At 45.4% G+C, this 12,043-nt stretch overlaps 1 protein-coding gene across 1 annotated transcript in view; it reads left to right on the top strand.

Annotated features, from left to right (window-relative positions):
* The window catches only part of HTT (huntingtin), a 778,980-nt gene that overhangs the window by 109,751 nt on the left and 657,186 nt on the right, over positions 1-12,043 (top strand). Inside the window, exons 18-20 of the mRNA XM_078772674.1 lie at positions 953-1,147; positions 5,164-5,303; positions 11,522-11,579. Of these exons, the coding sequence (XP_078628800.1) occupies positions 953-1,147; positions 5,164-5,303; positions 11,522-11,579 (393 nt within the window). The remainder of the gene's footprint in view (positions 1-952; positions 1,148-5,163; positions 5,304-11,521; positions 11,580-12,043) is intronic.

The following is a 12,043-nucleotide window of genomic DNA, read 5'->3' as shown; positions in this document are numbered from 1 at the left end:
AGTATTGTCATCAGTCGTCCAGAACTTTTTGAAGTATCATGCTATATATCATTTTTGGTCCAATGACTCAATGGTGACGAATCCCTTGAAAAATTTAAAAATTCTCGCATCTGGATCGAACTGGATCTGGACGAAGGACGGGAAGAGTGGTGAGTTTGAGGTGAAGGTGGGAGTGCATCAGGGGTCGGTACTAAGTCCACTACTATTTGTAGCTGTGATGGAGGTGCTGGCCCAGAATGTAAAGGAGGGTTTACCGTGGGAGTTGTTGTATGCAAATGATCTGGTGTTGATTGCGGAAAGTATGGATGGACTGAAGGAAAAGATGAACAAGTGGAAGGAATGTATGGAGACAAAAGGTCTGAAGGTGAATATCAGAAAGACGAAGGTGATGGCAAGTGGTAAAGCATGTGGTGAGGTGGAAAGAACTGGGAAGTGGCCATGTGCTGTGTGCAGGAAGAGTGTCGGAGTGAACTCCATTCAATGTGCGGAGTGGTTCATCAAAAATGTAGTGGTCTGGAAAAAAAAAAAAAACACCTTTAGAGGCCATTTTTCCCCGCAAAGCGGGGGTTGGCCTTTTTCGGGCACCGTGGTTGTTGTTGTTTTTTTTGGTCCCCTTTTTGAAGCAATGTTTTACGGCCGGATGCCCTTCCTGCCGCCAACCCTGTTTGTCGCCTTTTACGACAAACAGGGAATTGCCAGTGAACTGGTACTCAATTAGCCGACCTCGGAAGGATGACAGGCTGAGTCAACCCCCCTGGCGTTACCCCCCTGGCGTTAATTCAGCGATCGACCGGGATTCGAACCCAGGATCCTCGGATCCTAAGCTGGCACCCTAGCCGCTAAGCCAACACCAGGCTCCATTCAATGTACAATGTGCGCTGAGTGGGTTCATCAAAAATGTAGTGGTCTGAGAGGGTCATTAACCAGTGTGGCAGCTACATTCAAATGTAAGGTGTGCACAGAGGGAGCTGCAGATGGAGGAAATGTTGAGTTGGATCTTGGAGACGATGTGAAGCTGGAAGGTGTGAAAACATTTTGCTACCTCGGAGACATGCTGAATGGAGAAGGTGGATCAGACTCGGCAACGGTTGCTAGAGTGAGATGTGCATGGAAGAAGTTTCGGGAACTGAGTGGTGTGCTGACGAGGAGGTGAGTGTCGTTGAAGCTGAAGGGAAAGGTGTATGCTGCATGTGTGAGAAGTGTTATGATTTATGGGAGCGAGACATGGGTAATGAACGTAGAGCAGCAACGAAGGCTGGAAAGGGTGGAAATGCGAATGGTTCGGTGGATGTGCGGAGTATCGTTGAGAGAGAGGAAGACAAATGATGAATTGCGAAAGATGATGGGAATAGAGCCTGTGATTGATGCTGTGAAGAGGAACAGGTTGAGATGGTTTGGTCATGTGTTGAGGAAGGATGAAAGTGACTGGTTGAGAAGAGTGATGGAAATGAATGTAGAAGGAAGTAGAGGACGGGGAAGACCGAGAAAGACTTGGCTAAAGTTGGTGGAAGAAGAAATGCGGGCAAGGGGGTTAACAAGGGGAGATGCAGAAAATAGGGCAAAATTGAGAAGATTGTCATGGGACCCCTGCTCTAGCAGGGAAAATGGCCTTAAAATGCATGTTGTTCGAATCTTTACCAAAATGGAATCGATTCATCCTTGTCACACACCCAACCTGTCCACCAGGTTTTGTCCGAAGCCGTGCATAACTTTTTGAGATATCGTGCTATATATCTTTTTGGCCTCTCACTCAATGGTGAAAAATCACTTTAAAATCATTTTAAAAATCGCTCAAAAATTCTGAAATAACATGTACTTTGCAAACATGTACTTTGATGATGGCCTGTTCCAGCACTGCGGGGATGCAAAGCAAGCAAAGGTTGCAAAGCATTTGCGTCCAAACCCAAGTGCACGTTGGGTCTGCTCAAGCCATTACACCTTGTAATCAATCCTACACCACTTGTTCCAGTGTGAGTTATAGTTATAGTTATAGTCTGGCCCATGTATGCATGCCCTGGCACTGTGAACAAAGTGATCTTTCACAGGCTCGTTCCTGGCCCTCACACCCTGACAGTGCTTCTCTCCATGGGGTCGTAGGCCCAATAAAGCATTTATTTGTTCTCCAGCACTTTTTAATCTTCTCTTGGCCAGGTACAGCCCAAATGTTGACCGCAGACCTTACAGACCAATCAGCGTGACCATACGTGACATTAGTCTTTTGTCTGCTACATTTTATCATATGTGACGTTTTATTTTGCCAGATGTACCTGTAAGCTATATTTTCATGGTAATCAATATTCATCAATTTATGTCTGCCAAGTTACTATACAATCCATCCAAGGGATTGCACAAAAACTCACTTTTCCTCATCAAAACGGTAGAATATCACTGCATCATCGCAAGGTGGCCATTTATACACCGTACGAGGGAACTCTGCACCAATAAGTTCCACAAGCACGGAAATCCCTAATTTCCTAACAAAACGAATGAGAAGTGTCAAGTGACATCTGTGCTTCTGCCTTGCAGACCATTTGTGGAAGTTAAATGAAGGTCTCTAAGTATTTATCAGCAGATTATGGCTTCCTCATAATGACTTATGGAAACCTGGCAATTGTTCTCAAATCCATTTGCTCGGAGTCACTTGTGATGGGGAATGCTGAGAGGCGTTAATGCATGCCTTACCTCCCGAGGCTTGCTCTCCTCGCAAGGTTGGACTATTTCAGTGCATTGTTGGCAATAGTAAAATGCAATTGTAACATTATTCAGAAACTTGTATAAAGCCCGTCAAAAATGACGGGTTGGAACAGTTTATTTGATGGTGCAGCCATGTGAGCGTGCCAAAGTCTGAAGCCTGGGCCTAGTGTCAGATGTGCTTATATCTTCTTTATTTATTAGATATCTCACAGACGTAAATGAACACTCGGTTTACTCTGCGCACTTTGCACATCACGTTCAGTGAATGTCACCTCCCTGTGCCTTGTATTTATTGTGATAAAAAAAAACGCTTCCATGCACCGACCTTTAAGCTCGGTTTGCAAGCCACCGTCGACAATTCCAATGTAAGAGACATAATTACTCTTATTTTGGGTCTTCAGAGTCCTCGGGGTCTTTTGGGTCCTCTGGTTAATTTGGGACTTTTGGGTGTTCAAGCTCTTTTGCATCCTTGGGATATTCTGGTTCATTTAGGTCTTCGGGGTCTTTTATGTCATTTGAGTCCTTTGGGTCCTCTGCACCTTTGGGGTCCTCGGGTCTTTTCAGTCATCGAGGTATTTTGGGTCTTTGGCATAATTTGGGTCTTTGGGTTCCACTGGGTCCTCAGGGTCTTTGGGGTATTTTTGGTGTTTTGGATTGTTTGGTTATGTGGGTCGTTAAGGGTCTTCAGGGTATTTTGGGTTTTCAGGGACTTTTTGGTCTTCTGGGTCTTTTCGATTTTTTTTTTTTGGTCTTTGGCATAACTTGGGTCTCTGGGGTCTTCGTGGTCTTTTTGGTGTGTTGGGTCTTGGGTGTATTTTGAGTCTTTGGGGTATTTTGGGTCTTCAGGGTATTTAAGTGTCTTGGGGTCTTTTCAGTGTTTTGGGTCTTCGGGATCTTTATGGGTCTTAAGGGTTTTGGGATCTTTTCAGTCTTTTGGGTCGTCGGGGTCTTGAAAGGTCTTTGGGGAATTTGAGGTCTTCAGTGTATTTTTTTTGTTCTTTTGGGTATTTTTTGAATCTTTTGGGTCTTTTTGGGTCTTCGGGGTCTTTAAAGGTCTTTTGGGTCATTTGTTTTTTTTGGGGTCTTTGGGGTATTTTGGGTGTTTGGGGTCCTTTGGGTCTTCAATAACTTTTCTGTGTTTTGGGTCTTTGGGGACTTTTGGGTCTTGAAAGTCCTTGTGGTCTTCTGGGTCCTTGGGGACTCCTGGGTCTTCATGGTCTTTTGTGTCTTTAACAGTCTACAGGGTATTTTGGGTCTTTGGGTGTTTGGGGTCCATTGGATTTTTGGGGTCTTCTGGGTCTTTGAGGTCTTTTGGATCCTCAGAGTGGTTTGGGTCTTAGGGTCTTTGTGGTCCATTGGGTCTTTTGGTTTTTTCAGTCTTTTGGGTCTTCAGGGTATTTTGGGTCTTCAGGGTATTTTGGGTCTTCAGGGTATTTTGGGTCTTCAGGGTATTTTGGGTCTTTGGAGTATTTTAGGTCTTTAAGTCTTCAGGGTCTTTTAGGTCTTCGGGGTATTTTGGGTGTTTGGGGTCCATTGGGTCAATTGGGTCTTTTTGGTCTTTTGGGGTATTTTGGATCTTGAGTCCTTGGGGGTCTTCTGAGTCCTTTGGGTCTTTTGGGTCCTCTGCCATTTGGGTACTTGGGGTTGTTTGGGTCTTTTGGGTCTTCATAGTCTTTGGGGTCCATTGGGTCTCCAGGGTATTTTGGGTATTTCGGGTCTTCAAAGTCCTTGGGGTCTTCTGGGTGCTTGGAGTCTTCTGGGTGTTCATGATCTTTTGTGTCTAACAGTCTAAAGGGTATTTTGTGTCTTTGGGTATTTTGAGTGTTTCGGGTCCATTGGGTCTGTGGGGTCCACTGGGGGCTTTGGGGTCTTCTGGTCCTGGGGCGGGGGGGGGGGGGGGGGGATTTGTTGAGTCCTTAGAGTCTTTTATATTAGGTATTTTAACCGGTTGCCACACAGTCGTGTTCAAAGATTTCCCCTGAAACCCCCGCCCTCCCCCCCACTGAAATCCCTCCGAAAGCATTACTCAAAGCCTTTAAAACCTGCCCTTATGAGGACACACACACACACACACACACACACACACACACACACACACACACACACACACACACACACACACACACACACACACACACACACACACACACACACACACACACACACACACACACACACACACACACACACACACACACACACACACACACACACACACACACACACACACACACACACACACACACACACACACACACACACACACACACACACACACACACACACACACACACACACACACACACACACACACACACACACACACACACACACACACACACACACACACACACACACACACACACACACACACACACACACACACACACACACACACACACACACACACACACACACACACCTTTATATGGTAGTTTGCTGACATGTATGTCCTTGCTCTACCTCCAGCAATGCATAATGAGCCTGTGCACCAGTCGACACAGTTCCCTCGGCATGCAGCTGCTCACTGACCTCCTCGAGCTGCGACGCTGCTCCTACTGGCTCGCTCGCACCGAACTGACGCACGTTCTCACTGAGGTCGACTTCAGGTGAACTTGCATTGCTTAAAGAAACATTGAGTTAGTCACTTGTGAATCGAATAATAACTGAATATTGATTGTTGACATGAGTTTTGCCAACGTATTTTTCGAGAATCCCATGAGGTGGTTTCTCTGTCCACATACTTTGTTTTTAGATTGTATTGTTGGGATGATCTTTTTACTAAATATCCAAATATAGTGGAATTTGACCTTCCTCCTCCCTGCTATTAATCCCTATGCACATTTGTGCTCTCCCTTTCCTCTTTCACAGACTCCTCGAATTCCTTCCATTTAGTCCATCATTACTTTATCACTTTGGTCCCCACATTTGCCAGTGTTTACGTCATGCGTTCTAACAAAATGTACAATTTCGGGATATTTGTTCAATTCGTGTCGAAAATAAAATAAATGAATAAATTAGGATGTGTTAAAAATACAAATTAGGCCAAAGTTTATAAATAAGGGTTTGGTTTGAATGAATGAATAAAGGACATACCTAATTCAGTCTTGCTCTGTTGTATTCATCAGTAATTTGCTCTTATCTAAAGTATGGATAATCCGGATTACCGACAGCTCCACATCAGATGCGCTTTCTAATGCAGCTTAATGGAGTAGGTCGTGTCTTTCCATCTCGTCAAGTGAATGCCGCTGTGAATTCAAATGAGCTGTTATGCCATAGCAAGCTCAATGGTCAAACGTGCGATTATGAAAATGGATGCTTTATTATTTCGTAACGACGAGAGATTACATTGATTTCAGTCGAAAACATTTCCACTGATGACTTTTGCCAGAAGAGATGCACCAGAGCACGTTTTGAAAATTGATAAACATTGTGAATGTGCGCCCACCATTGTGAGGGTTAGTACCCCCAAAACCCCAAAACCAACCACCAAGCCGCCATTGTACCCCCAAACCAGCCACCAAGCCACCATTGTACTCCGAAAACCAGCCAGCAAGCCACCATTGTACTCCCAAAACCTCCAAACCAGCCATCAAGCCGCCATTGTACCCCCAAACCAGCCACCAAGCCACCATTGTACTCCGAAAACCAGCCAGCAAGCCACCATTGTACTCCCAAAACCCCCAAACCAGCCATCAAGCCGCCATTGTACCCCCAAACCAGCCACCAAGCCACCATTGTACTCCGAAAACCAGCCAGCAAGCCACCATTGTACTCCCAAAACCCCCAAACCAGCCAGCAAGCCACCATTGTACTCCCAAAACCCCCAAACCAGCCATCAAGCCGCCATTGTACCCCCAAACCAGCCACCAAGCCACCATTGTACTCCGAAAACCAGCCAGCAAGCCACCATTGTACTCCCAAAACCCCCAAACCAGCCAGCAAGCCACCATTGTACTCCCAAAACCCCCAAACCAGCCATCAAGCCGCCATTGTACCCCCAAACCAGCCACCAAGCCACCATTGTACTCCGAAAACCAGCCAGCAAGCCACCATTGTACTCCCAAAACCCCCAAACCAGCCATCAAGCTGCCATTGTACCCCCAAACCAGCCACCAAGCCACCATTGTACCCCAAAAACCAGCCATCAAGCCACCATTGTACTCCCAAAACCCCAAAACCAGCCATCAAGCCACCATTGTACCCCCAAAACCCCAAAACCAGCTATCAAGCTGCCATTGTACCTCAAAACCCCAAAACCAGCCATCAAGCCACCATTGTACTCCGAAAACCCCAAAACCAGCCATCAAGCCACCATTGTACCCCCAAAACCCCAAAACCAGCTATCAAGCTGCCATTGTACCCCAAAACCCCCAAACCAGCCATCAAGCCACCATTGTACTCCCAAAACCAGCCATCAAGCCACCATTGTACTCCCAAAACCCCAAAACCAGCCATCAAGCCACCATTGTACCCCCAAAACCAGCTATCAAGCTGCCATTGTACCCCAAAACCAGCCATCAAGCTGCCATTGTACCCCAAAACCCCAAAGCCCCAACCATCAAGCCACCATTGTACTCCCAAAACCCCCAAAACCAGCCATCAAGCCACCATTGTACCCCCAAAACCAGCCATCAAGCCGCCATTGTACCCCCAAAACTATCCATCAAGCCACCATTGTACCCCCAAAACCAGCCATCAAGCCACCAATGAACCCCCAAAACCAGCCTTCAAGCCACCATTGACCCCCCAAAACCCCCCAAACCAGCCATCAAGCCACCATTGTACCCCCAAAACCAGCCATCAAGCTGCCATTGTACCCCATAACCCCAAAGCCAACCATCAAGCCACCATTGCACTCCCAAAACCCCAAAACCAGCCATCAAGCTGCCATTGTACCCCATAACCCCAAAGCCAACCATCAAGCCACCATTGTACTCCCAAAACCCCAAAACCAGCCATCAAGCCACCATTGTATCCCCAAAACCAGCCATCAAGCTGCCATTGTACCCACAAAACCCCAAAACCAACCATTAAGCCACCATTGTACCCCTAAAACCACAAAACCAGCCATCAAGCCACCATTGTACTCCTAAAACCCCAAAACCAGCCATCAAGCCACCATTGTACCCCCAAAACCGCAAAACCAGCCATCAAGCTGCCATTGTACCCTCAAAACCCCAAAACCAACCATCAAGCTGCCATTGTACCCCCAAAACCCCCAAACCAGCCATCAAGCTGCCATTGTGCCCCCCAAAACCAACCATCAACTCACCATTGTACCCCCAAAACCAACCATCAAACTGCAATTGTACTCCCAAAACCAACCATCAAACTGCCATTGTACCCCCAAAACCAACCATCAAACTGCCATTGTACCCCCAAAACCAACCGTCAAACCGCCATTGTACCCGCAAAACCAACCATCAAACTGCCATTGTACCCCCAAAACAAACCATCAAACTGTCATTGTACCCCCAAAACCAACCGTCAAACCGCCATTGTACACCCAAAACCAACCGTCAAACCGCCATTGTACACCCTAAAACCAACCATCAAGCCGCCATTGTACACCCTAAAACCAACCATCAAGCCGCCATTGTACACCCTAAAACCAACCATCAAGCCGCCATTGTTCACCCTAAAACCAACCATCAAGCTACCATTGTACACCCTAAAACCAACCATCAAGCTACCATTGTACACCCTAAAAAGCAACCATCAAGCTACCATTGTACACCCTAAAAAGCAACCATCAATCCACCATTGTACACCCTAAAACCAACCATCAAGCTACCATTGTACACCCTAAAACCAACCATGAAGCTACCATTGTACACCCTAAAACCAACCATCAAGCTACCATTGTACACCCTAAAACCAACCATCGAGCTACCATTGTACACCCTAAAAAGCAACCATCAATCCACCATTGTACACCCTAAAACCAACCATCAAGCTACCATTGTACACCCCAAAACCAACCATCAAGCTACCATTGTACACCCTAAAACCAACCATCAATCTACCATTGTACACCCTAAAAAGCAACCATCAAGCTAACATTGTACACCCTAAAAAGCAACCATCAATCCGCCATTGTACACCCTAAAACCAACCATCAAGGTACCATTGTACACCCTAAAACCAACCATCGAGCTACCATTGTACACCCTAAAAAGCAACCATCAATCCACCATTGTACACCCTAAAACCAACCATCGAGCTACCATTGTACACCCTAAAAAGCAACCATCAATCCGCCATTGTACACCCTAAAACCAACCATCAAGCTACCATTGTACACCCTAAAACCAACCATCGAGCTACCATTGTACACCCTAAAAAGCAACCATCAATCCACCATTGTACACCCTAAAACCAACCATCAAGCTACCATTGTACACCCCAAAACCAACCATCAAGCTACCATTGTACACCCTAAAACCAACCATCAATCTACCATTGTACACCCTAAAAAGCAACCATCAAGCTACCATTGTACACCCTAAAAAGCAACCATCAATCTGCCATTGTACACCCTAAAACCAACCATCAAGCTACCATTGTACACCCTAAAACCAACCATCGAGCTACCATTGTACACCCTAAAACCAACCATCAATCTACCATTGTACACCCTAAAAAGCAACCATCAAGCCGCCATTGTTCACCGTAAAACCAACCATCAAGCTACCATTGTACACCCTAAAACCAACCATCAAGCTACCATTGTACACCCTAAAAAGCAACCATCAAGCTACCATTGTACACCCTAAAAAGCAACCATCAATCCACCATTGTACACCCTAAAACCAACCATCAAGCTACCATTGTACACCCTAAAACCAACCATCAAGCCGCCATTGTACACCCTAAAAGCAACCATCAAGCCGCCATTGTTCACCCTAAAACCAACCATCAAGCTACCATTGTACACCCTAAAAGCAACCATCAAGCCGCCATTGTTCACCGTAAAACCAACCATCGAGCTACCATTGTACACCCTAAAACCAACCATCAATCTACCATTGTACACCCTAAAAAGCAACCATCAAGCCGCCATTGTTCACCGTAAAACCAACCATCAATCCGCCATTGTACACCCTAAAACCAACCATGAAGCTACCATTGTACACCCTAAAACCAACCATCAAGCTACCATTGTACACCCTAAAACCAACCATCGAGCTACCATTGTACACCCTAAAAAGCAACCATCAATCCACCATTGTACACCCCAAAACCAACCATCAAGCTACCATTGTACACCCTAAAACCAACCATCAATCCGCCATTGTACCCCCAAAACAGTTTGCGATGGATGCGTAACACCATCGACGTCACGTTTCAGTGAAACGTGGTCTCCTTCAAAGAATACTGAGAACAATTTGATCGTTACACAAAGAACCCCAGGAAACTGGTTCTCTCGGCTTGAAGAGAAGAGACAAGAATAGGAGGCAATGGTGCGGACGGAAAACTAAATTCGCTCACACATCGACAACAGACGCCGAAATGGAACTGCCCTTGACACGCAGCAAGAACAGACAACCGGTGGGATTACAGTAATTGCAAACCGGCAACCTAGAGAAGGCCCTGGAAGAAGCCGAGGTAGACCAAAGATCAAATGGAGAGAGGAAATTGAAAATGCATTGGAGAACTGCGGCATTGAATTGCGTTGAACATAACAGAGTGGGACCCATTTGAGGAAGACCTTCATCCCATGGTGGAATGGAATAGTCAAGTAGGCCATTGTTGTTCTTTATTTTTGCAACAAAGAATTGCTCCACAAGCTTTAAGGACTTTATTTTGAATTTGCTTCTGCATTGTAGTTATAATTACATGTATTTTCTTGAAATAAACATCTCTCTATCGAAAGACTGTTTTGTTGAAGAAGTAGAATTGAGTGGGAAATGACACAAAAGAGAGAAAATTCAACTTTTTCAATCCAATTTCACAATATGAAAGAAACACAATGTCGGCAGAAAAAAGAAAAAGGCATTCTTGATTCCTGGAATTTTCTGTTACTTTTTCTTCCAAAAACAAAGCAAAGACATAGTTCAAGAGCAAAAGTGAATTTTATAACTTGACTTGACAGAAGTCCAACACTGGAGGAGGAGGAAGGGGAGTCACAGAGGTAAGTCACAGATATGCTATGTGTCGTCCATTGTGTACATTGTCCAATTGGGGCGGAAGTACGCTGAAGTCATTTGATGTCCTTGTCCTGTGGGTCATTTATGTACAACCTTCTCCATGAATGCAAGTCACTGTTTAAATAAATAATTAAATAAACCCCCAAAGAGACTGTACGAAAAATAAAATTCCTGAACCTGGCGCTATTAGACTGCCAGGAAACCCCCATCTGGCTCACTAAAAGACTTTGGTTAGTGGGGGGGGGGGGGGGGGGAGGTGGCCTCGTCTGGCCTACATTTATTTTGCAATTCACGCTTTGTATTTCACTATAAACTATCCATTGCAAGCTGTGTTCACAAGAATGATTCCTTCAGAAAGGAGGGTTACCTCCCCACTCAACCCCCCCCCCCCCCAAAAATGGGCCATTCGGTTGGAGGACCTGCCTGCCACTACTACTCGTTGGACGTTAACTATTCCAGTCTTTTTCGTGAAAAGTATGCGAGTTATTGCCGGCAGTCTGGCCGAATTGCAAATTCCTGCCATCACAGACTGGCTCAGTATGCCTCTTTCAAAATGTCAGTTTGGATTTTTTTATGCCATTGTTTGGGGTATTGTTCATTATTTAATTTCACCTGTTTACCATGGAGCTGCATATGGAGTAGTTTGGATGTTCAGTAAATGTATATATTTTCAGGCTGATTGCATTTTTGGAGAAAAACGAGCTTACCTGCAAACGTGTCCAGAATTCAGAGGTGAGAGATATTTGTTATTCCCCCCTTCCCATCCCCTCCCGTCCTCCTCCCCACCCCCCTTCCACCCCCCCCCCCATTCCCCCACCTTCCTGCACCACCGATTGACAGCTCATGGAAGATGTTCAAAGCACTTGTCACCAATTTACTGTAATGAATTGCACTTTGTGGACAATCCCATTTTGAGAAGCACATTCTGACTGGACAAAATGAAAAAGTTAAATGTTGAATCTTTTAAAAAACATCAATGTAATCCGTGTTTGTTAAACTTTTGCTGAGAAATTAAGTAGAACTCGAAGGATCATTTTGTTCATCATTGTTGTGGCCGACCAGGAATGTCAATCCATGTAAGGAGAGATGTGGATTTATTTGTGTCTGGACTTGTTTAGTTATTCATTTGTTTAGGCTGGCAGAATGTCCAAGAGGTACACACACTCGCCTCTAAGCTGTCTAGCCTGGGTTCGAAT

Source organism: Myxine glutinosa, chromosome 2 (genome assembly GCF_964187855.1).
Source record: "Myxine glutinosa chromosome 2, kmMyxGlut1.1, whole genome shotgun sequence".
Lineage (NCBI taxonomy): Eukaryota > Metazoa > Chordata > Myxini > Myxiniformes > Myxinidae > Myxine > Myxine glutinosa.
This window is presented reverse-complemented; position numbering and strand designations above follow the sequence as displayed.